At 40.8% G+C, this 24,760-nt stretch overlaps 2 protein-coding genes across 3 annotated transcripts; one reads left to right on the forward strand and one right to left on the reverse strand.

Annotated features, from left to right (window-relative positions):
- pus10 (pseudouridine synthase 10) lies at positions 1-13,010 on the reverse strand. Of its 2 annotated transcripts, none has more exons than XM_041784356.1 (18): positions 12,902-13,010; positions 10,596-10,733; positions 10,229-10,510; positions 10,056-10,142; positions 9,649-9,683; positions 9,448-9,562; positions 8,140-8,201; positions 7,749-7,794; positions 7,245-7,309; positions 6,675-6,760; positions 6,318-6,443; positions 6,130-6,186; positions 5,951-6,027; positions 5,505-5,560; positions 5,258-5,375; positions 4,638-4,780; positions 1,860-1,959; positions 1-315 (listed from the first exon to the last, which is right to left on the reverse strand). In XM_041784356.1, exons 2-18 carry the CDS (start codon positions 10,719-10,721, stop codon positions 277-279), a joined length of 1,620 nt encoding a protein of 539 aa, XP_041640290.1. In that variant the 5' UTR covers positions 10,722-10,733; positions 12,902-13,010; the 3' UTR covers positions 1-276. The 2 variants fall into 2 exon arrangements, with proteins under 2 accessions (XP_041640290.1, XP_041640289.1); XM_041784355.1 differs by having other exon boundaries at positions 12,891-13,003.
- Positions 13,011-13,243: 233 nt separating this feature from the next.
- Positions 13,244-23,016, forward strand: cct4 (chaperonin containing TCP1, subunit 4 (delta)). Its single transcript, XM_041786410.1, has 13 exons — positions 13,244-13,550; positions 15,178-15,230; positions 15,313-15,402; positions 15,641-15,749; positions 15,932-16,196; positions 16,360-16,492; positions 18,514-18,653; positions 18,763-18,859; positions 18,982-19,092; positions 19,203-19,333; positions 21,165-21,399; positions 21,588-21,701; positions 22,853-23,016. Exons 1-13 carry the CDS (start codon positions 13,433-13,435, stop codon positions 22,865-22,867), a joined length of 1,611 nt encoding a protein of 536 aa, XP_041642344.1. The 5' UTR covers positions 13,244-13,432; the 3' UTR covers positions 22,868-23,016.
- Positions 23,017-24,760: the final 1,744 nt, after the last annotated feature.

Genomic DNA, 24,760 nt, shown 5'->3' on the forward strand with positions numbered 1-24,760 from the left:
AACATTCTAGTCTTTATTAGCCTCCTAGTCTTTCTACAGACTCGGTTCAAAAGTGAGTTCCCTTGTTTTATCTAACAGAAAACGACCTTCTGAGAACTGAGGTCTGGGTCATTCTGAGTGAAAACATAAATCAGACGTCCTCCGTCTCCTCTCCTGGATCGGTGTCTTCATCCCTCACTTCTCTCTCCCATCTCAGACAGTCTGAGTCTGGTTAATCCACATCAGTCCAGGTGGGATGAACCTATGGACTCTCTGAGGACCAGGACCAGGTAGAGTTCACTCCGGTATGGGTGGAGGCCAGTCTACATCTACAGACTGAAAGAAAAATAAATAAATAACAAAACACTGATGAGGTTTACAGAAATAATGCAGGAGCAAAGACTCAGCACCATGGAGGAAGAACCAGTATCAGGTTAGACCGTCAAAAAACACAAAACAGGCTTTGTGGTTTAGTTTAAAACGCTGGTTCTCAACTGGTCTGGTCTCAGAACCCAAAACCAGTTCCTGAATGAGCTGCTGCAACACAAACTTTGAAAACATTCAACATGTCAGATTTATTTAACAATGACTGCTTCAGTTTTTATCTGATTGAAACAAAAATGACCAAAAAAACCACCATTACACACCCCTAAACTGACACGCATGCATGCGCTGTATTTTACTCCCATGATGACCAGAACTTTCTGGATGTTTTCCAGAGATTTAGAGAAACTAAAACATAAATGTATGGAAACCTGTTTTTTCTCAGAAACGGTTAATGTTGAGAAAAAAAACTTAAAGGGACATATGCAAAAATCACTTCTTCAGGCTTTCCTAACAAAAATCTGTGCCCCTGTCCACAATCCCCCCAAGAATCAGAAAAATCCATTTCCTCCTCCCCTCTCTTTCTCCAGCTTTCAGAAAATGTGTGCTGAAACAAGCCGTTCTCAGATTTTCCCCTCATGATGTCATGTGGGGAGTTAGCCCCGCCCCCAGGTTCAGTTGGCCCTCCCCACAAGGAGGAAAGTTCTGCCCCACTCTCCTGATCGTAGCTGAGAGGATCAGCAGTGCCACATTCATTTCCTGAGAGGGGCGTGGTCAGGGGCGGAGTCAGAGAGCTCATTAACATTTAAAGCCACAGACAAAGAAACAGCTCATTCTGAGCAGGGCTGAAACAGAGGGGTTTTTAGACACGCAGAAATCAATACTGGAGTGTTTTTTTTTTTTTTTTTCAGCAACAAACGTCACAGGCATGTTAAGGGGACCTCTGAGACCGATATAAACTTGTCTTAAAGAAGTAGAATATGTGACCTTTAAATGAAAAACAGGGTAAAATAAAGAGTATGAATGTACAGCATGCTCTTTTAACTTGTTTTTTTCAACAAACAGCTCTGCGACCCACTTCTAGGCCCTGACCCACCAGTTGAGAACCACTGGTTTAAAATGCAGAAATTAGAAGAAATGTGCAAACACTAAAATGTCACTGAAGTGAAGTTATTAGAGTTTAGAAATGTTGATCTGGAAATCTGGAAGTTCTCACTGAGGTTTTTTTTTAAATGTAGTCGTCTCATGTTCAGCAGCTACATTAAACCTTGTAGATAAGTGGTTCCAACCACTTAGAGCTCCCCCTACTGGTGTTGAAGGCAGAGCCTGGCCCACACAGGAGGGGCATTAAAAACATCAACATGTTCTTGTTGACAAAATCAGCATTCACTGAAGTTTCCCTGATAAAACCTTCAGAAAATGTCTCTCAAGTTTTATCGTGATTTTACCTGATATATGCAAATCTAATTAGAACAACCTCAGAGCAGACTAAAGCCCACCCCCCCAGAGGGTCCCGGACCCCAGGTTGGGAATCACTGCTCTAAATCCAGCCTCACCTCCACGTCCAGCTCCAGGATGTCCGTGTCGGTCTTTAACAGCTGACACAGGTTGGGTTTAGTACGGCCAAAGTCTCCGTGGACAAACTCTTTAATGTAGCTGTCACGTTGAATCAAGGAAATACGCTCAGAAAAGACCCAGAAAATCAGATTCACTTACTTTAAATCTATCCCAAAGACAGTCTAAACCCAAAACACAGATGGTTGTGACACAGACAGCTGAATAATTCACCATGTGTAGATTAGGGCTGAACAATGTGCAAAAATAATCTAACTGCGATTTTTTTCCCCAAGTATTATGATTTAATATGCAATTACTCTTGGGTTAATCTTATATATTTTTCAACAAATTCAAGCAATAAATAATTTCATTAATAAGACCATTTGTGTTGAAACAATGAAATTAATTCAGAAGCAATTTACCCATAGTAGCATGAATCTGAATATGAGGGTACATCAAGCTTTAAGCTATAAAGGAGGAGGCTGGGGTGGGGGAGGTATGACTTTAGTGAAGTAACGCTAGGCTACATCAGTTTTAGATAGAATGAGCTATTTTAGCTCATATTGCAAATGTGATGTCATTTCCTATTTTAAAGGGCATTATCATTTTTATTTCACTCATTTTGATGAAGAAAAAACAAACATAAAACAAAAAAGGAGGATTTTTGAAAACCATTATAAATAAATGTACACTTGAATGTTTGCATAATGTGCATAAAATCTCTGCTGCTGCAAAAAATTTATTTATTAAACTGGTATTTTGACACATTTCAAGTTAAAGAAATATTTCAACTTCTGCGATTTGAAAATTGCAGCAGGTCATATTGTGAATTAATCTGATTTGCGATTAACTTCCCAGCCCTAGTGTAGATGCAATGTTAATGTACCTCCATATAAACCTCTACTGCTGCTGCTTACGTAAGCCTAAAAATAAAAATAATCTTTGAAAAAGTTTTAACTGCAAGATCTCAAACCTCACCAACAGCCCCAGACTGATGTGTATTAATTCTAAAATCAACATTCACAGATGCCTGCTCAGTAATGATGCAGCGATCAGAAACCAGAGCACCAGTCTTTCTCCTGTAAACAGGAATATAAACGGCCAGGTTTAGATCTGATCAGAAAGGCTGAGGTGGAAGAGCACGTAGCTGAAGCACACATCGCAGAATAGTTCCAAGCACAGAGGCTTTTTGGGTGAAAATCAAAATGCTAAAAAATGTTTGTTATAGTTCAACTGTTCCAGACTTGATTTTAACCTTAAACTCTGAATTAGAGCAGCTGTAGCCGTCTGTAGCAGTTTAGCTTCTCTAAGCTTCTCCTGTTTGAAGGGTCAACGGTCTCTAAAATCTCAGGAGGATAATAGCACTAGATACTGACTAGTACCTCATACAACCCAACTAAAAAACACCAAAATGTCCCTTTAACCCTCATGCCCTCCTTAGGCATTTTTCTCAACTGTTTTTTTTTATTTTTTTTTTTTATTTGTGATCATTTGTCAGTTTTACAGCTTGTGGCATGAATTTATGCAGGAACTTTTCTTTCTAGTTAAATTTTTTAAATCCAACATGTTTTACTCTTACGTGTCATTTATATGCTACTGATGCAGTTTGTACCCTCGGGACACCTTAGAGGAAAAAATGTTCACGTACAAAACATTGCCATTAAATCAGCATACATCAATATTTTTTTCTACTTTTTTTCATAAATCTCTTTAAAAACTTCAGACCTGCTCAAATCTACCAAACATTAAATCATTTTCAAGATTTTAACCCTTTAAATGCCAGTTTGATTATTTGAAATATTTCATTTTTTACTGCAAAAAAAACACAAAAAGTGGATTATTTTCCATATAATAAATAGTAGAAAGATGGGGCTTTGGGGGTGACAAGAGTCTTGGATGGGTCAAAGATTAGCAACAAAATTGATTTGACTGCATTTGTATTTTTTACGTAGTGCCAGATATACCCTCTGGACACCTTCAAGGCAAAAATGCCCCCATTGACTTCCATTAAAACCATGTTTTTTAATCTCACTGTCATTGCAGTATAAAATCATGCATTCTCTAATGTCAGCATTTCAATGTGAAGAAATCTAGTGAAATTTGACATTTTTACCGTATTCCACCAGATTCAACCATTTACCCATTGTAGCCCCATGAAAAAAGGAGAAAAATATAGATGTATGGTGATGTAATGACAGTTTTTGTACATGTACATTTTTGCCTCAAAGGTGTCCAGAGGGTATATCTGGCACTACGTAAAAAATACAAATGCAGTCAAATCAATTTTGTTGCTAATCTTTGACCCATCCAAGACTCTTATCACCCCCAAAGCCCCATCTTTCCACTATTAATTCTATGAAAAAAAACAAAAAACAAAAACACTTTTTGTGTCTTTGAGGTAACAAATAAAATATTTCAAATAATCAAACTGACATTTAAAGGGTTAAAATCTTAAAAATGATTGAATGTTTGGTAGTTTTGAGCAGGTCTGAAGTTGTTAAAGAGATTTATGGAAAAAAGTACAAAAAATATTGATATATGGTGATTTAATGACAGTTTTTTTGAACGTGTACATTTTGCCTCGAAGGTGTCCAGAGGGTTGTAAACTTGAGGAGGGCACAAGGGTTAAAATACGATGTAAATATCTGAGAGTAGATGTAGATCAGATTCATAAATCCTGATTCTACCCGCCCCCCCACAGCCTTGTCGCCCTCCTGTTACTCTGACTATTTTTACTGAACGTAGGGAATAAAACCATGGATTATGTGTCAGGATACGTCCCGGCCTGCGTCTTCAGCCCGAGGTAGAAGTGGTGAGAGTCCAGGAAACGCGTGCTCATGCTGTGGATGACTCTCTGGCGGACGGCGAGGGCTCGGCGGTGTAAAACCCTCAGAGGAGTCTTCTGGTCCAGAGTCAGATCCTGTGATTAGAAAGACGTCACTGTCAGTATTTCCCTTTTTAGAATGCTTTAATCCAGAAACTGTTGGGTCCATAAAACTCCAGAAACCGGACAATATTTTAAGGTAGTATTTGCCAAGCCTGAGTGACCCTCTGGTGTTAGATCAAGTTTACAGTTACAGAGGAGTAAAAGGGAAATAATCCCATATATATGAGGCTAAAGTCAGAGAATCTGGAGGTTTTTTTTTTTTTTTTTTAAGATTTATTTTTGGCCTTCCTGCCTCCATCCGACAGGGATGCGGACAGGGACAGCGGACAGAGTCAGAAACAGGGAAGAGAGCAGGGAGAGACATGCAGGAAACAGTGCCACAGGCCAGATTCGAACCCGGGTCGCCCGCGCACATGGCGCGCGCCCCAACCGCTCGACCACTGGCACGCTGAGAATCTGGAGGGTTGTAGCTTCATTATCTATCAGAACAGCCTCTGTATGAGCCGTGACCTTGATGTCGTCGATGAAGGTGATGTCTTCTCTCTCGATGGCTTTCTGGGTCCAGATCAGCGCTGTGTACGACTTGGTCTTCTCCTCCTCTCCTTCCTTCATGCGGCTCATGGCCTCTCTAGAGTTTAACACATTCATTAAATATTAAACACACTCCTTTATTTCATTTACAGTCTGATAAATAAATCTGCAGGTCAGTGTTTAGGAGTACATCTGCAGGTCTAATCTCTCTGTTTCATAATCTCACCTGGTGACGATCTGCAGGTCCCTCACTCTGATTTTATCTGAAGACGCGTTTATAGCCTGAAAAAGATAAATCATCATCCATGAGTGCTTTATCATTATTATTATCATTTTAAATGTATTTCAGGGCCTTAATTTCACCAGCTTTGTGCAGCTGTCCTAACCTGCAGGGTCAGGACTACCCCCCATGCAGGTCTTTCATTTATACCTGTCTGCGTGATGCAATTTAAGGGAGTGGGGGTGCAAAACCCTCTGCACCAAGGCTCCAAAAGGCAAAGGACACCAACCACCGTAAGTGATAGTGACTGTAAGTGATCAACCTTTCCTTTATAACAAGCTGAGGGATTTTTTTGTGCATCTTTTCCCTGAGTTTTTGTGGTTTTATTAAAGTTTCTTTATGTAAAAATATGAAACAAAGATGATGAATGTGTTCCTGGTAAATACACAGACCTCCTGTAGCTGCTTCATCTCCACTTTGCTCAGCCTGGATTTGTGAGGATTCAGCAGCTCCATCGCAAACGGACGACCTGCCCAATCACACCAAAGAGAAACTAAACATTTCCTACACCAGGTGACAGAATATCCTGCAGGTACAGCTCCAAAATAAAAAACAAAAGTGTAAATCCTACCATTCCCAAGAGTCCGGACATCCACGTCCTCTCTGCCAGATGAGGAGAAATTAAATCCTGATAAAAACACAGAGATGATTAGAAGTTTAACCCTGAACCCACCAAAGAAGAGTGAATATTTAGGATCCTGCTGTTGTCCAGTCTGATGGTGTCCTGGGACAGCTCTCTGCTGCAGAGTCTGGACTCACCGTCAGCTCTAAAGGCAGACAGGATGGGCGCCGCGATCAGCTCCTCCACCGACGACTCCATCCTCCTCTCTCCATCGATCAGCCACGGAGTCTGAGGAAGACTGCGGCAGAACTTGTTGTACCGTCCTGAAACATGGGAAGGAAGTGAGTGGGGAAAACTTCAAATGTCACAGCTGTCAGCGGCCCCTCCTCTCTTCAAACAGAGTCACGGGGGAGTGATGATGCATAATCAGTCATACACAGCATTCACGGAAACAGACATGACAATACTGGACATTTCTACAACAAGCATTGCTCTAAAAGCCTGTAGGACATCAGAAGAAGCATGGACGGTGGGAGGGGGTGAGTCTCTAATACCTGCCACAAAGATGGACACGTGGAGACACTGGACGTCCTGAGAGCTGCAGCTGCTGCCGGGCTGAGCTGGAGGACAGGGGTAATGTCTGAAACAAGAACAAACCTTTAACAGGGTATATGCAGGAATCTTGAAGTTAATTTTAATACCTTTTTAAGACTTTTTCAAGACCTTCTCAATATTTTTTAATACCTCACCGCCACTTCAAGCTGTAACCATTTACATCAGTGATATAACTTGCTCTGGTGCTCTCAGAGACAATTTACGAACACACCCACAATAGCCTAGTTTTTTATGTACCTGTTCATCTTTGTTTTTTAATAAAAATGAATAAATTCACACACTTATGATGTTTTTGGGACTCAAAATCTTGGACAGCTAATTCAGAAAAAATACTTTCAAAATTTAAGACTTTATAAAGTTGTGGTAAGACTTTTTAATACTTTTTAAGGGTCTTAATTTTCCCAAAATAGATTTATCACCTTTTAATACTTTTCAAGACCCCGTGGATACCCTGTTTAAGACTTTAGAGATAAAATCATGAAGAGCAGAGAAATAATCACGACGCTTACTTTAGAAATTTGGCGTCAGAAATCTTCTCCAGAGCTTTGACCACAGCCATCCTGGTGAACACGGACTGGAGGAGGAGAATAAAAAGGATCAACATTGGCAGACCCCCAGACCACAGCAGGGCTGGGCAATATCAGGGATTTTACTGAATATTTTCACATGAGATACAGGATAAAATAATCCCAGTTATGATGATTTGGTAGGGATAACTGATATCAGATTTTTAAAATTATTGGAGCTAATACCAATAATGATACCTGTAGTGATACATACTCATTTTATGGTCTCTTTTGGACTGAATTTACCTGCTAGCCTTATTTTCTAGATTGACCCATGTCCTTACCATTTATCTCAAACGAAAATATATACATATTTTTTTAAACTTGAAATATTTCCTAGCCCTACACTGGATATTTACCCTAAAGGTCACTTCTTATAATTCTAATGTGTTTTAAATTCTGTTTTTATGAAGCTCCAAAATGCCGTTCCCTCTGATATTTCCTCACCTGTTTGTTCTTGGTGGGTTTAAAGCAGTCTGGACATGTCAACGCACTAATGAGGCAAGGCAGAAAATGTGTTAAAAAGCAGCAATTTATCCCTGTTATCCATACAGTTTATCAATCCACATAGATATTCATGCAAATGATTAATACAGATATTCATACATTCATCCATAAAGCTATTTAAACATAGCATTCATAAAACTATTCATGCATACATTCAACATTTAATACAGCTATTCAAACCTTTCATTCTTACAACCATACATTTATACCTTACAGCCGTACAGATACTCATACATGTCATACACACGACTGTTTATACAGACCATTCATACAGATTATCATGTGTTTATACCATGGTCTTGGTGAATATTAAGTGAAGATGAGGACTCACAGGAAATGGCAGTCTGCTTCTGATTCTGGATGAACGAACTCCACACCAACCTCAAATAAACTCTGGAGAAAAACATCAGAATGATTAAAAAACAGAGTCTGTGCCATCCTCACAGATCCTTTAACCCTTTTAGGTGACTATTCATCATTGGATTTTAGTTTGTCAGCCTATTTTATACCTGTATGTTTTTAGATCATGTCTTGTATTTAAGCTAACACACACTGCTGCTCTGTATCGCTGGGCTTTTTCTGTGTTTTTATGTACAAGCTGCTCAAACCAATCACACCTAGAGGGTTTATGAAGTTGGAGAACTGAACTGAATCATGTTCATTTAGACCAGTGATACTCAACACGTGGCTCTAGAGCCACATGTGGCTCCTCTGGGATGGTTTGTGGCTGTTTTATGTCTTAATTTGAAATATTATTCTTTAACATTATTTAACTTTGACCTCAGAAATTTATCATTGCAAGTTAGATTAACCAGTTTGTCTCAAACATGTATACAGAAGGTTTTAATGGTCAAACTTAATTGTCTACCTTTATTTTTTCTATTGTTTTTCATTTTTTACCTCTTTTAATCCATTTGCTGCTGCTTTTAGCCCACTTTTACCACTTCCTTTAGACACTTTTTCATCCATTTATGCCACTTTTATCCCATTTTGCACTTTTTCATCATATTTAGACATTTTGTCCTGCCTGTTTGCAGTTTTTTCACCCATTTCAGCCACCTTTTTCCATTAAATGCCACTTTTCCCCCGTTTTCCCACCTTTTTACAGCTTTTTGCCCACGTTAGTCACTTTTCACTAAATTTTTGCCGCTTTTTGACCACCTGTATCTCAATTTTTTTTTACTTTACACCCATTTTTACCACTTTTCACCCATTTTTCTCCATCATATGCCTACTTTGCCCCATTTCCCCCCCATTTTTTGCCACTTTTGATCAATTTCTGCTGTTTTTAGCCCATTTTTACCACTTCCTTTAGCCACTTTTTCATCCATTTTTGCCCTTTTTTATCAGTTTTAGACACTTTTATCCTGCTTTGCCCTTTTCAGCTGCCTTTTGCCATTAAATGCCACTTCCCCCCATTTTCCCACCTTTTTACAGCTTTTTTGCCCATGTTAGTCATTTTTCACCATTTGAATTGTGGCTCTAGTTTTGACATTTTGTGATAGTTTGGTCTAACAGGGTTGAGTAACACTGATCACTGATTTAGACCAAAAGTACCAATAACTTCTCTTCAAGGAACTATGACCACATTTAGACATTAGCAGGATTTATAGCCTCCCTCTTCATGGGAGTCACCTACCCTGGTAACCACTGCGGTGCCTCCTAGCTCCTTAGAAACTAGGCCCTGCATGATCCACTTGAAGGCCTCTTTGACCTGAACGATGTCGTCCTTATCGACCACCATGCTCTTCTCTCTGTGGGAGTGAACAGAGATAGAGTGCACTTCACACGAAGCCTGACTGAGCCAAAGTTATGCTCCAATACTTTAAAATCCACCAACCTCAGTTCTTTCTTCACATGGAGCCAGCAGGAGTGCTGCAGGATTCAAAAAGACATATTAACACCCACAACATGACTGAAACAGCAGACGTTTTAATCCTTTAAGTTAAACGCTTTTAAATCTATGGCAACATATGGGAGAAAAGCTGTTAAAGAGGCACTGCTAGCTCTTAGCTGGTGGCTCACTGGCCTCCATTGATTCCTATCAGCATGTAGGGATACCGAGCCGGGGTAAGAGAGCCACAGAAATCATGTATGGGCTGATGTTTTTGCCCCTTTCTTTACATTTTTGACATTTTTCAGACTGAAGAGTAAACTATGAATTGCAGAGACACTGAAAATCTTAGTAAGAAATAAACATAATCATTAGTAGATGTTCAGAGAAGGAGTAAACGGTCAGAGGCTGACCTCTCGGACACACAGCTGAGCAGGCAGAGACACAGACAGCACCAGGGTGTCAAACTCGTACTTTTCTGCTTTCACTGCTTCAGCGATCTGTGAGATCAGACAGAAAACACCACGTTAGTCCCAACAATGACACAGCCTGGCACTGCAGGGAATATTTTCAGCAGTAAACTCACCTTTACGGCCTGCGCCGTGCCACAGAGCTCCTGTAAGATCCCCAAACACACCACACAGACACATGACTCTTCATCCTTCACTCCGTCTCCATCAGCAGCGTCTTCCTCTGACGGAGCCTCTGCCCCACCTGGCTCCAGTTTGGCTCTTTTACTGGGTGGGTCCTCCGGTGGTTCTGACCCTGCTGCATCATGGGATCTGTTGTTTTCAGTAGATTCTCCTGCTGCTGACTCTGTGTTTTTTTCTGTGTCACTGATGAAGGCTTGAAGCTCTCTGAGAGTTTCCTGTAAGATAAGAAATAACACATGGATCAGACGGTAGACGATGGAGAGAGAACAGCAGTGTTAAAACAGCTGTGTAAATGAAAACCTGGTGGGGCCGTCGGTAGGCAGACTGAACGTTTACGCAGCAGAACCTGAGGATGCAGCGAGCACAGCAGCCGGCCGACAGAAGCTTCTGGATGATAGGTTTGTCCTTGTCCTTCAGCGGCAGCATGACTACAACAGCCTGCAGAAATAAAAATAAAAACTGACAGGTGATCAACCTACAGCGCTGATCATCAACTGGCGGCCCGGGGGCCACATCAGGCCCGCCAAAGCTTCTTGTCCGGCCCCTGAAGGATCATTAAGTTCAGAAAAGGAGGATTTTAAGAGTATCTATTGGCTTTAAATGTCTGCAACTGTTACATCCATCCTACAAAAGATTAACATTGAAATAGTTTTAGAATGACTTAACATTTGATTTGTTTTTACAGAGATTTAGTGTCATAATTAGTTGATATTTAAAAAATGACCAGATGGGGAGGTGAAAAGAGGTTAAAATGTGGCAAAAAATGGTAAAAGAGGAAAAAAAGGCACAGAAGGTTTCAAAAAATTGGTTACAAGCAGTGTTGATTTTGGCAGCAAATTTTAATGTCAGTCTAAGTTTTAGTCTTTAGTTGAAATGTCTTTTAATTTTAGTCATATTTTAGTCACTCCTACCCTTTTTAGTTTTAGTCTAGTTTTAGTCAACGAAAACCCAAAATTATTTTAGTCTAGTTTTAGTCCATAAAAAGTCCTCACGTTTTAGTCTTTACTTTTAGTCCATCTATTTATTCTCTTGTCTAAATCTGGTACTAAATCATGGTAGTGTGTTCTCTGTCGAACCTGGGGTCCCTGCTTTCTACAGCTGAGAGGCAGAATAGATACAGATGCATAGTTTTTGACAGATTTACCCACAGTGGAGAAATATCACAGATTTTGAATGTCCGACGAAAACAAGATTACATTTTAGTCTAGCTTTAGTCATCTTGATGAAAACTAAACTTAGTTTTGTCAGTTTTAGTCATCACAGATCTATTTTTGTTAGTTTTAGTCTAGTTTTTGTCATGGAAAAAAAGGATGTCGACAAACATTTTTGGTCATAGTTTTAGTCGACGAAATTATGACTGCTTACAAGGCAAAAATTGATTAAAGAGCAGCACAAAGGGGATAAAACATGCAGGAAAAGTGGTTTAAATTGGTTAATATCTTTCAAAAATTGGGTTAAAGAGGCAAAAAGTATCAACAATGAGTTAAAAGTGGGAAAAATTCATTTTTAAGTTGCAAAAATATTTGAAAAAATTGATGAAAAGGGTTAAAAAGTGGCAGAATTAGAAAAGTAGCAAAACGTGGATAAAAGAGTGTCACAAAGGGGATAAACATGCAGGAAAAGTGATTTAAATTGGTTAAAATCTTTCAAAAAATTGGGTTAGAGAGGCAAAAAATGTCAAAAAAGGTTAAAAGTGTAAAGAAACTGGTTAATATTGGTGCTAAATGCTAATTGGGGTGGGCCCATTCTCTTGGATTTTCCGGCCGATTCTCTTGTCATGTCAGTCTCCTTGTGATCTTCTGTGTTATAGATAATAGGGATAGATCTCACTGGCAGTGACTAAAAATGTCCTGCATTTTGAAAGAAAATACAAATACTACAACAATAATATTTTAATCAGACCAAAATATTTATTTAATTTTTGTGTATTTGAAAGTCCGGCCCTCAGAGTTTCTGTTGAGAATAAATCTGGCCCTTGTGCAGATGTACTTGATGACCCCTGACCTACAGCATGCTGCCAAATCCATTTCAATTCAGAGAAAAGTAAAATAAATAATAAATTGATTATAAAGTATGTTTTCGTACAACCCTAATTCCAAAAAAGTTGGGACACTGTGTAAAATGTAAATCAAATCAGAAGTTAATGATTGTCAAATCTCATAAACCCATATTTGATTCATTTTTATTGTAAATGGCACTAACGGAAAAAAGCTGGAGGAACATTTTGACACTAATTAATGGGTTCTGGTATAAAAGGAGCATTTTAGAAGGCAGAGTCTCTCAGAAGTAAAGATGGGCAGAGATGCACCAATCTCAGAATTCTGATTTTTCCCCTCCTAGAATTTAAAAGAAAATTGTGTCTCATTTTCTTAAAACTCTTTGGCCCCTTTCCGCTTCCATATAAGTAAGAGAGATGCTACACAATAAAGATTTTAACCCATACCTGCTCCAGTAACTAAAACAGCCGCTAAAACATGCCTGTCTGCTCTTCTCTCTCTTGAATGCTAAGCTAATTCTGCTAACACTGTGCTTTAAATTAATTTTATTCAAACGCTTGATCATGAGGAACATTTAAAGATATTTCAGAAGACTTGCCTCAAACCTACCGGACACAGAGATGACAAATTCACGAAGAAATAAGCCCACAATACTCAGAAACGAGTCAATAAATTCAGAACATCTCCATCCAAAAGTGCTCTGCCCTGCTGTTTTAGTCCACACAGACAGAACTAATCAAGCATGATCAGCTCGTGTTGCTAGTAAAGCATTAACTTTTGCATTATTTGGCAAATAATTTATCAAATTTAACTGGTATTCCCTTATAAAGCACAGTAATTGAGAATGTGGATGAAATTAAAGGATTTTCTGTAAAGAAAACACGCTAAAGAAGTTCAAAGCACATCGGCGTTTGATAGCTACTGCCTAGCTGCGTCATCTCCAAGCGCGAGGCAGTTTGACAGCCGGGTCCTTCTTCTCCCCGCAGCAGCCGGCGGCTCTGGAAGCTTCTAAACGGGACCGGGTGGAGATCCGTTAATCTGAGTCCATCCGCATCCGAACCGTGGTGTTGAAGCCCCGGGACCCAAACTGTCCCGTTCTGAAGACCTCTCCCTACATTTTCCACCGATTATACCGACGCGATGCCCGAAGCTAAGGCGGCACCGAGAGCGGCAAACATGGGCAAAAACAATGGAGGGGCGTATGTGGACCGAGACAAGCCGGCCCAGATCAGATTCAGTAACATCTCTGCTGCTAAAGGTAGTTATTGAAACGGTTTAAAATGCACATATCGACCACTGAATACTACCTTTTATTTAGATTTTAACTTGTAGACCGGGATATGTAGCCGTTATTCATCTTTCTCTTTATATCAGCCTGAATTTAAACCGAACCTGAATTTAAATTAGCTTCCTGTCTCTGTTTTACACTAAAATGGAGGTTATCCTCGTTTATAGGGATAATTTATGCATGAAGTGCCTCAGTTATGTCTGGCATACATGACTGCAGCCTGCATTAGTTATTCTGTAGTTATTCATTGTTATTGGGGTGTGACCAGTCCTGAAATATCAATAATTTATTATTTTAAACGTTTGGGACTGATACGGAAGTTAATGTGGCTTTACTTTGTATGATATCCCACTCCTATAATTGATCTAGATAATACTTTATATAATGAAGGTGCAGGTCAGCTTTAATAATCATGCAGAAGTCATAATCTCCATGATTTTGGTGTTGGACAGTTTGGTGTGGTTCCTCCTCCATGACTCAACACAATCTCAGCACTGGCTAACCCAGTACTCTGATAGCCTGCATACAAAGCATGCTAGAAATTAGAGCTGTGCCGAGGTAAAAGCTGAGGTATTTAAGGTGGATTTTTCTTGTGTCTTTGATTTTGCTTGTGAATTATTTATATGTGATCTTGTGACTTTCACTGGCTTGCTACTATCATAAGTACTACCGTCTTGGTATAGTCTTTATTCTTCAAAATAAAAGCTCATATATAATATAAGCTCCCTTAGAACAGAGCTACCCCTCTGATGCTGCATGGCCTCCACATGCCCAGTGGTGGGCTCAGGATGTTTTACGGGGCAGGGATAAATGATAAAAGGGTCCTGCTGTCTGTGAAGGAGCACTAGTGCACTAACCTTGCAAGGCAGATGGACTGGTTTGGTTTGTCATCAGGTAGATCCATTTTGCAAAACTCCATTCTGAAGCATTGTGCCAGATCTGAGAGTGGACCAGACCTATCAGCATCATTTGAGGAGGAGGAGGAGGTAGATACGAGCTATACAGGGCACAAATTTTGCCCAGTCACAAGTGTCCAATGAGAGCGGTTCATCACTTTTATCTAAGGATGCACGATACTGGATTTTTATCGTTACCCGATGTCGATATTTAGATACCCTTTTCGGACAAAAAATGTCAGTCCTTTTGGACACTTAAGGGTTTAAGGATGACCAAGGAAACAATTTTTAGTCCTTAAAAAAGAACTTTCAAGTTTAAAGAATGAGGATAGATAAAGAAAAAGACCTCATCTGACATAGATCTGTTGGTTCAGACTAACTAATTTATTAGTATATATGGACAAAATTTACAATCGATTTATGCTGAAATACACAGGCAAAATATCAAATGTAAATATCGGCAGAATTTTGATATCTGCCGATACCAATACCAGACCGACGATATCGTGCATCCCTGCCTTTATCCCCCATAAAAGCTTCCAAAAGGGCTGTCTTTTACTTCAAACATTAGGTCACCAGGAGTAGCAATCAAATTAGTGGCACCATAATGCTGTCGTTTTTATTAATACCTCATGCTAATAACCTTGGCTGGTGGCTTGATGGTGCTCACTGTCCTGACGTCTCTCCTGCTTCTTTCACAGCTGTTGCGGACGCCGTCAGAACGAGCCTGGGCCCCAAAGGAATGGACAAGATGGTCAGTAAAGGCGCTTCTCCTGAAGGCTGACTTCCTCCTGGGTAATACTCGTTCCTAAATCAGGTGTTTTTGTTTGTTTCAGATCCAGGATGAGAAAGGTGATGTGACCATCACTAACGACGGCGCCACCATCCTGAAGCAGATGCAGGTGCTCCACCCTGCAGCCAAAATGGTACGTTCCACAAGATGCTCAAAGGCATAGACATTTAAATAAAACCAGAATTTCACAACTCTAGATTCCCCTTTTTATATGAGACATGAATTATTTTTACTGTTTTTAACATGTATTCATCAGGGATGTGCATTTCAAGTTAAACAACTGTTCAGAGATACTCAGTTATTTGGCTATTTAAGTAGTCACAACTCATGACCAATCCCTGGTATTTAAATGTGTACTCTATATTTTCCAGCTAGTGGAGCTCTCCAAAGCTCAGGATATTGAGGCCGGTGACGGCACCACCTCTGTGGTCGTTATCGCTGGAGCGCTGCTGGACGCCTGCAACAAGCTTCTGCAGAAAGGTGAGCGCTGCAGAGCACAGAAATCACCCAAAATAAGATTTAAAAAAGACCATCATTGTTAACACTCCTGTGATTTGGTCATCCCTTTATTAGACTTCCATTAGTTTCATTAATTTCCTCTAGATTGATATTTTTGTTTCATTGTTAGAGTACTAACACATCCGTGGCGTCCCATCCCTCAGGTATCCACCCCACCATCATCTCCGAGTCCTTCCAGAAGGCGGTGGAGAAAGGCGTGGAGGTGCTGACAGCCATGAGCCAGCCGGTGCAGCTTAGCGACCGCGAGACGCTGCTCAACAGCGCCACCACGTCACTGTGCTCCAAGGTGGTGTCACAGTACTCCAGTCTGCTGGCGCCCATGAGCGTGGATGCCGTTATGAGGGTCATCGACCCAGCGACTGCCACCAGCGTGGACCTGCAGGACATCAAGATCATTAAGAAGCTAGGGTGAGTTTAAAACGTTCACATTTACTCTGGGGAAGACAAATGTCTATCAGATGAATTACTGTGTTTAGAACTGTTAAAAGGAAAAGTGAGCATGCTCAGAGGAGTGTTTGTAGAGCAGCTCCTTTGTATTAAATAAAGTATAAATGTCTTTTTGTGCCCACAGAGGGACGATTGATGACTGTGAGCTCGTTGAAGGTCTGGTTCTGACTCAGAGGGTCGCCAACAGCGGCGTGTCCCGAGTGGAGAAAGCAAAGATCGGCCTGATTCAGTTCTGCCTGTCTCCACCCAAAACTGATGTAAGTCACCTCAGCTGTTATCTGCTTCAAATACACAAAAGTATTCAGTCACCTGACCGTTACACCATCATGGACTGTAATGACATTGTACATCCATGTACTTTAATATGGAGCTGCCTTCTTCTGCAGCTCTTCTCTGAAGGCTTTCTACAATATTCTGGAGTGTTTCTGTGTGAATGTGTGCCCATTCATTGTGTAGAGCAGAGTTACTCAACCCTGCTCAACCAAAGAGCCAAGTTATTGAAAAATACCTTCACAAGAGCCACCAAGTGGTGAAAAAGATAAGTTAAAGGTGGCAAAATGGTGAAGAGAAGGCAAAAAAGTGGCAAAAACTGGTTGAAAAGAGACAAAACGGGGAAAGAAAGTGGCAAAAATTAGTGAGAATTGACAATGAGTCACAGGTGGCAAAAACAGTCAAAAAGCAGCAAAAAACATTGCAGGAAAATGAGTGAACAGCAAATAAAATTAGCTAAGAGCAGTAAAAGGTGGGCAAAAAGCAGCAGAGAGTGGCAAAAATAGGTCAAGAGGGGCAAATTAGGTATAAAATGGCAAAAACTTGGTGAAAAGTTACAAAACTAGGCAGAAAAGGTGGCAGAATAAGGGCAGAAAGTGGCAAAAATGAGTGAGAGGTGACAAAAAAATGAGTTGCAGGTGGCAAAAATTGTCAGAAAATGGCACAGACATGGAAAAATGAGTGCAAAGTGAATAGAACAGGCAAAGAGAAGCAAAAAGGTGGGAAAAATTGTCCAAAAAATGGGAAAATGTGGCAAGAAAAGGCAAAAGTGTGCCTAAAGCAGTAAAAATGGATTAAAAGTGGCAAAAAAAAGATAAGTTAAAGGGGGCAAAATGGTGAAGAAAAGGTCAAAACTGGTTGAAAAGTGACAGAAACAGGGAAAGAAAGTGGCAAAAATTAGTGAGAATTGACTACATAATGAGTCACAGGTGGCAAAAACAGTCAAAAAGCGGCAAAAACAATGCAGGACAATTAGTGACAAGTGACTAAAATGAGCTAAAAGTGGGCAAAAAAGCAGCAGAGTGGCAAAAATGGTTAAAAAAAAGCAGCAAAAATTGGCCTAGGGGGCAAAGTTTGGGTGAAAAGTCACAAAACTAGGCAGAAAAAGTGACAGAATAAGGGCAGAAAGTGGCTAAAATGTGTGAAAAGTGACAAAAACTGAGTTGCAGGTGGTAAAAATGGTCAGAAAATGGCATAGACATGGCAAAAATGAGTGCAAAGCGAACAAAACAGGCAAAAAGGTGGGAATGTGGCATTTAAAGGTAAAAGTGGGCCTAAAGCAGCAAAAATGGATTTAAAGTGCCAAAAAATTGCAAGGGCAATGGAAATAAACAGACAAAATTAGGATTGACAATAAAGCAAGCTCTACAAATGTGCGAAACAAACTGATCAATGTGACTTGCAATGGATAATTTCTGAGGTCATAGTTTCCTTTTTTAAGTTTTTCAGAGGTAATATTTCAGATTAAGACAGAAAAAGCCACAAATCATCACAAAAGAGCCACACGTTGAGTATCACTGCTGTAGAGCATTTATGAGGTCAGGCACGAGAAGGCCTGGCTCACAGTCTCTGCTCCAGTTCACCCAAAGTTGCTGGATGGGGTTGAGGTCAGGGCTCTGTGCATGCAGCTGTTGCCATGGAAACCCATTCACGAAGCTCCTGCTGCAGTTTTAGTGTTTAAATTAATGCCAGTGGAAGTTCAGAACTCTTCAGCTATGGAATCGGCAGAGACTTGGAGACTTTTACCCATGATCCTTAGCAGACGTGTTTTTACGTGGTCCTCTGCTTTGTGGCTGGGTTGCTGTTGTTCCTAAACTCTACCACTTTCTGATATTGCCACAAACTGTCTTCTTGCAAAGGTGGCATCATCACCTTAGCACGCTAGCAGTCTGAGCTCTTCAGAACGAGCCGTTTAGGATCACAGATGTTTGAGACTGCAGGGATAGGTACTTTTGTCCATATAGTGCATCTGCTCATCCTGACCTGCCCTGTGTTTGTGTTCCTGCAGATGGATAACCAGATCGTAGTGTCAGACTACGCCCAGATGGACCGCGTGCTGAGGGAGGAGCGTGCGTACATCCTTAACCTGGTGAAACAGATCAAGAAAGCCGGCTGCAACGTGCTGCTCATCCAGAAGTCCATTCTCAGGTACACCAACATGGCAGACAAACAGAAACACGGTGTCTGGTTACCTGGTTGTTGGTCTCCAGAAATGGATTGTAAACTATCTGACACTAACAAACGTCCCCTCTCACAGAGACGCCCTGAGCGACCTCGCCCTGCACTTCCTCAACAAAATGAAGATCATGGTAGTGAAGGAGATCGAGAGAGAGGACATCGAGTTCATCTGCAAGGTCAGCATTGCTGCATGTTTATGGTTCAGATGATCTGCTGTTAAATACGGAGATCGAAACAGTGTTAGCGCCTTCATTATGAACAAAAATCCCAGTTAACCTAAACGCCCCCTCCTCTGCAGACCATCGGCACGAAGCCCATTGCTCACATCGACCACTTCACTCCAGAGATGCTCGGCACAGCCGAGCTCGCTGAAGAGGTCAACCTGGACGGCTCCGGCAAGCTGGTCAAGGTAAAAAATGACTGTGCTCCTGGATATGTTCCACATATTTGTACACGAGTTACAGTCTCGTCTTAGAAAGAGCATCTCAGTCTGACAAACAGACTCTGGTTTGGTTTCAGATCACTGGCTGCTCCAGCCCGGGGAAGACGGTGAGCATCGTGGTCCGAGGGTCCAACAAGCTGGTGATCGAGGAGGCGGAGCGCTCCATCCATGACGCTCTGTGTGTCATCCGCTGCCTGGTCAAGAAGAGGTCGGTGTATTTAACTGAAGGAGACCGTAATATTTACCTCTGACAAAGGCGCTCCTGCAGCTGTTAATCCTGCACGAGCGTAACGAACGGAGGAACAGTGAAGTGGAGAGCTCTCCTGGTTATCTCTGGTTGTTTCAGCAACTTGGTCGGGGAGCCTTCATACATGAAATTAATGGAAGGAAATGTTAACTATTTTTAATCCTGTGCCTTATATTCACACACCTGAAAGACCTGTAGGGCTGGCTGCACACTAAAGTGAATGTGCTTGGATCAAAACTTTGATTTATTCTAAAACCTGACTCTTTAAAAAGAACATCATCTAAACACATTTATACATGCTGATGCACACCCAGCTGTGTATACTGATGGGTTTTTATTGTCTAATGCAGTGGTTCTCAAATGGTGTAAGCCTTAAGGCAAGTTTAGGTGTGTCGTGGGAATTTGTTCAATACATTATTACTACAACTTTATGGCAAGTACTGTAACCAGGCCTGCCCACAGATCTGGACCCCTGAAAAACCCCAGAGAATGGAACCTTCCCAGTTGGGATTTATTGATGTTATCAGTGTGTGTGTGTGTGGGTGTGTGTGGGGGGGGGTGTGTGTGGGTGTGTGTGTGTGTGTGTGTTGGATCAGTAGCATTGGTGCTAGCATCCTGGCTAACGGTTACCTCATTTAGAGCTGAAAAAGATGGCAAGCTATTATTGGGTTGAAATTATTAATTCATGCTATTTTTAACCAAGTTAACCAATTTTTCTACCCGTTTTTGCCCCTTCTTTTACAACTTAAAATTTTCTTTTTTCCTTTTTAGCATTTTTGGCACTTTTTATTACTACTTTTGGCCCATTTTTGCCACTTTTTGTCACATTTAACCCAATGTTTGCTACTTTTCCCAAAATTTTGCTTGTTTTTGTCATTTTTGGTCATTTTTTTTCCAATCATTTTAACCATTTTTTACCGACTTTCAGCAATTTTAACCCTTTTTTGTCACTTTGCTGCCACATGTGATCTGTTTTGCCACCTTTTTGACACTTTCAACCCATTTATACCACCTTTTTTGCCCATTTTTCCTTTGATTGACCAATTTTATTGCCCAATTTTGCCCTGTTTTATAAATTTTTGCCCATTTTTACCACCTTTTAACAACATTAAAGCCTTTTAGGTCACTTTTAACCCATAGTTGCCTCTATTTTGACACTTTCGGTTTTTGCCAATTTCAACCCATTGTTTAGCCACTTTTTGCCCAATATTTTTATCTCCATCATCCCCCAGTTGGCTGGGCCCTAGAAAGCTCTCCCCTTTATCTCCCCTTATAGGCCACCTTGACTGTAACATCATTTAAAATATCTAAAATCTATTTTATATTGATCTAAATATGGTGGCCCTTGAGATTTTGGCTTAACCTTATATGTGCCTTTGGCGAAAAAGTTTGAAAACCACTGGTCTAATGGTAAAACTGCTGCATGCATTTATATTATAATCTAACATTTTACCGTTAAAATCAAACACTGCGTGTTTAAATTAATACCTGACCAGGTTAAAGCCATGCATTTGTGCAAATCATCCAATTATTTAAAAGTGTTAAATTGACTGAATGCAGGGAATGGAATTAAAAATTCTCTGTCTACAAGTTAATTTGCATGACACTGAGAATAAACATGAAATTACAATGATCTTCCTGGGCTGTAGAAAAAAATCTCTGTAGCATGTGGCAGTGTTTCCTTATTTATTTTTGATTACTGTGCTCGTTTTGGGTGAACTAAATGAGGTCCTGTATCTCCTCATGATTCGTTGGCCGTCCTCTCCTCAGCGTCTCCTCCTTCTCCCCTCAGGGCTTTGATAGCTGGCGGCGGAGCTCCAGAGATTGAGCTGGCGGTGCGTCTGGCGGAGTATTCGCGCACGCTTGGCGGCATGGAGGCATACTGTGTGCGGGCGTATAGCGACGCCCTCGAGGTCATCCCCTCCACGCTGGCTGAGAACGCCGGTTTGAACCCCATCTCCACGGTGACGGAGCTCCGCAACAGGCACGCCCAGGGAGACAAGATGGCCGGCATCAATGTCCGCAAGGTCTGCTCTTCTTCTGCCTTTACATCCCACATTTAACATCAGAGAATAATCTGAAGGCCAGGTTTTCATCTTTTCTAACCCAGGATAGAACAATGATAACTGTTACTATTTCTCTGATGGGCAGATCTCTCTGGTTGTTTGTGCTTTTCTCTGCCGTAACCTTCTGCCTGCTGTCCTGTCTCTAACAGGGAGGAATCTCCAACATCCTGGAGGAGCTGGTGGTGCAGCCTTTACTGGTTTCCATCAGTGCCCTGACCCTGGCCACAGAGACGGTCCGCAGCATCCTCAAGATCGATGATGTGGTAAGGCCAGTTATTTTTAACTAAACTGCATCAACCGATAAGCTTTTCCAAAATTCAGCTGGACCGTAGAGAGACCGCTTCAAAGGTGGAAAAAGGAGAAATTTCCCAGATATGAAAATAAAAATCCTTATAAGACAGTTGCTTTTATTCGTTCAGGTCTGTTTGAATTATCAGTTTTAGATTATTTGTCAGAATAATTATTTCATCAGCAATTATCACAAGAAATCACATCCAGCTAGAGCTGTGGTTCTCAAACTTTTTTTGCCCACACCAAAAATCAAATGGAAGTCTCAAGGCACACCATTTCCATGTCCTTGCAAAATAGCCTCTTTTACATATGTTGCAATATGTCCAAACTTTATGCAACGTGAGCGAGTGCCAGCTACAAAATCAGTTTGGTTACAGAGTTTCCTTTTGTAGTATCCCAACAGCCTGAGAGCGATGGACTGCAATATAGCTCAGTGGTGCGAGGTTTATCCCAAGTCTCCCTGTTCTTATTTTCCTCTCTGTTGCTTGCATTGAGATGGACAAATAGTAAAGGAAGAGGTAGCACAGAGGATGACAAGGAACCAGGAGTGTCCTACCAGAAGATACTCTTAATTTTCTTTCACTTTTCTCACTCATTAAACTTATCTTGTTTTACAAAGTGGAGACTGTGATGCATGTGTATTCTCCATATCCTTTTATGCCATTTTATGATCTGACTTTTGCTAACATGGAGACAAAACTATGTGGCTCACAGTCATTAGAGGCTAGTCAATACTAGGTGCCACACTTCAGACTTTCCATTTTCTAAGTAAAGCATGAAATATCATATTTTTACATGTGGAAAACGGTCCATTTACAGGGCAGAGAATTGCATATTTAACAGGTAACAGATAGTGATCATACAATGTTGCTTGATGCAATGCAATCTCTCATGCAGTATAGACATGGGTTATAGTAGTTTTAGTTGCTGCATAGTTGTAGTAATACTGGATAGTTAGACAAATTCCCAAGGCATACCTAGACTTGCCTTAAACACACCAGTGTGCCACGGCACACCATTTGAGAACCACTGAGCTAGAACATTTAAATTACACATCCACAACTGCACACTCCTTAGTCTGCTGTTCTCAGTGTGAACTCTGATCCTCTCTCTCTCCTTCCAGGTAAACACCCGGTAAGAGACGTGTGTCCGTCCTGTCAGCTCTGTAGTAAGCCTGCTCGTACCGCCGGGGATCGGAGGATTCTGACGTCAGCCCGCTCAGATTTCCACTGTTATTGTTACGTTGCATAATTTAATAAAAAAAGGCTGTTTTTTGTTGACACTCCAGCTGTTGCCTGTCTGATTTCTTTCTTTAATGTGACTGAATTTATACTAAAAATTACAAGATGATGCACTTCTCACATCCTAGTTTAATTCCAAACCATTTTATTGAATGAACAGCGACTCTAAGATGGTTCAGTGAAGCTTGATTTTACAGATTCTTATTTTTGCTGAAATCCCCCTCACTTCTGACTGTTCATTAAACTTGCAGTGTTTTATTAATCTGTTCAACAGTCAAGTTTGCACAGGCTTCAAACTTAAACTGTACACATGGACAAAGTAGTTGGTACACTTCCATTTAAGAAAGACAAACCCACAATGGTCACTGAAATGAGTACCGTCATCATTGTTTGAGCCAAAGTGGACTTAATGATGATGACAGAGAAGACTCAACTGTTGAAAGCTGATCATAAAAACAGCAGGACAGAGATTTACCAAAATGCATATAAACAAGCCACAGAGCCACTGGGAGAATGTCCTTTAGACCAGGAGTTCTCAACCTTTTCAGTCTGCGACCCCCAAAATAAAGGTGCCAGAGACCGGGGACCCCCGCTGTACCTGAAGGTGGATGAACCCATAAGGGGGGGAAACTGGGGAAAATGTACAACATACATTTGAGAGCAAGGACAAAAAAATCATGGTCTATTGTAAAGTTAAGCTGTGATAGAGACACTGCTTTCCACATTATTATGTAAATTACATTTTTCTCTTTTTTCCTAAATATTAATGCAAATGACAGAATATTTTTCAAGTCATCAGCAGTTAGAGCATAATTCAAATGTTTTTGAACAAACTTCATAATGATAACCTTTCTTTAAAAAAAAATAAAAACCTCAAAATGCACTGTTCCATATTATTATGCAAAACAGAGTTTTAAAACATATTTTAGGTCATAAAGAACTGAAAATGGTCATTCATTGAATTTGCAGCATTAAGCAATCATATTTACTGAAAGCTATTTCAATCAAAAACATCTTAACAGGCCAAGTTCCATGTTAACATAGGAGACATTAGTGGTTGATTCAGAGCACAGGCGGGTTCCTGCAGATAAAGGCGTAATGAGGAAGGTTTCTGACAGACAAATTCAGCAGATTAAGAGAGCAGCTACTAAAATGTCATTACAAAGCAGCAAACAGGTATTTGAAGCTGCTGGTGCCTCTGGAGTCCCACCAACCTCAAGGTGTAGGATCCTCCAGAGGCTTGCAGTCGTGTATAAACCTACTATTCAGGCCCCCCCAACCAATGCTCACAAGCAGAAACGGTTGCAGTGGGCCCAGAAATACATGAAGACTCATTTTCAAACAGTCTTGTTGACTGATGAGTGCCGTGCAACCCTGGATGGTCCAGATGGAGGAGTAGTGGATGGTTGGTGGATGGCCACCATGTCCCAGCAAGGCTGTGACACCAGCAAGGAGGGGCGGATTCATGAGGAGAGAGCTGATAGGCCCCTTTAGGGTCCCTGAAGGTGTGAAAATGACCTCGGCAAAGTATCTAGAGTTTCTGACTGACCACTTTCTTCCATGGTACAAAAAGAAGAACCATGCCTTCCATAGCAAAATGATCTTCATGCATGACAATGCACCATCTCATGCTGCAAAGAATCCCTCTGTGTCATTGGCTGCTATGGGCATAAAAGGAGAGAAACTCATGGTGTGGCCCCCATCCTCCCCTGACCTTTAACCCTGTTGAGAACCTTTGGAGCATCCTCAAGCTAAAGATCTATGAGGGTGGGAGGCAGTTCACATCAGAA

The sequence above is a fragment of the Cheilinus undulatus genome, linkage group 4 (assembly GCF_018320785.1).
Source record: "Cheilinus undulatus linkage group 4, ASM1832078v1, whole genome shotgun sequence".
In the NCBI taxonomy this organism is placed as follows: domain Eukaryota; kingdom Metazoa; phylum Chordata; class Actinopteri; order Labriformes; family Labridae; genus Cheilinus; species Cheilinus undulatus.

What these genes read in the sequence shown, in the direction of transcription:
- pus10 (XM_041784356.1), bottom strand. Translation starts at nt 10,721, where the DNA reads ATGCTGCCGCTGAAGGACAAGGACAAACCTATCATCCAGAAGCTTCTG. An exon ending in GACCTGCAGATCGTCACCAG is followed by an intron (nt 5,376 to 5,504) that starts GTGAGATTATGA and finishes GTTAAACTCTAG; the next exon opens with AGAGGCCATGAGCCGCATGA. An exon ending in CTGAAGACGCAGGCCGGGAC is followed by an intron (nt 1,960 to 4,637) that starts GTATCCTGACAC and finishes TCAACGTGACAG; the next exon opens with CTACATTAAAGAGTTTGTCC.
- cct4 (XM_041786410.1), top strand. Translation starts at nt 13,433, where the DNA reads ATGCCCGAAGCTAAGGCGGCACCGAGAGCGGCAAACATGGGCAAAAAC. An exon ending in TAACATCTCTGCTGCTAAAG is followed by an intron (nt 13,551 to 15,177) that starts GTAGTTATTGAA and finishes CTTCTTTCACAG; the next exon opens with CTGTTGCGGACGCCGTCAGA. An exon ending in ACATCGAGTTCATCTGCAAG is followed by an intron (nt 18,860 to 18,981) that starts GTCAGCATTGCT and finishes CCTCCTCTGCAG; the next exon opens with ACCATCGGCACGAAGCCCAT.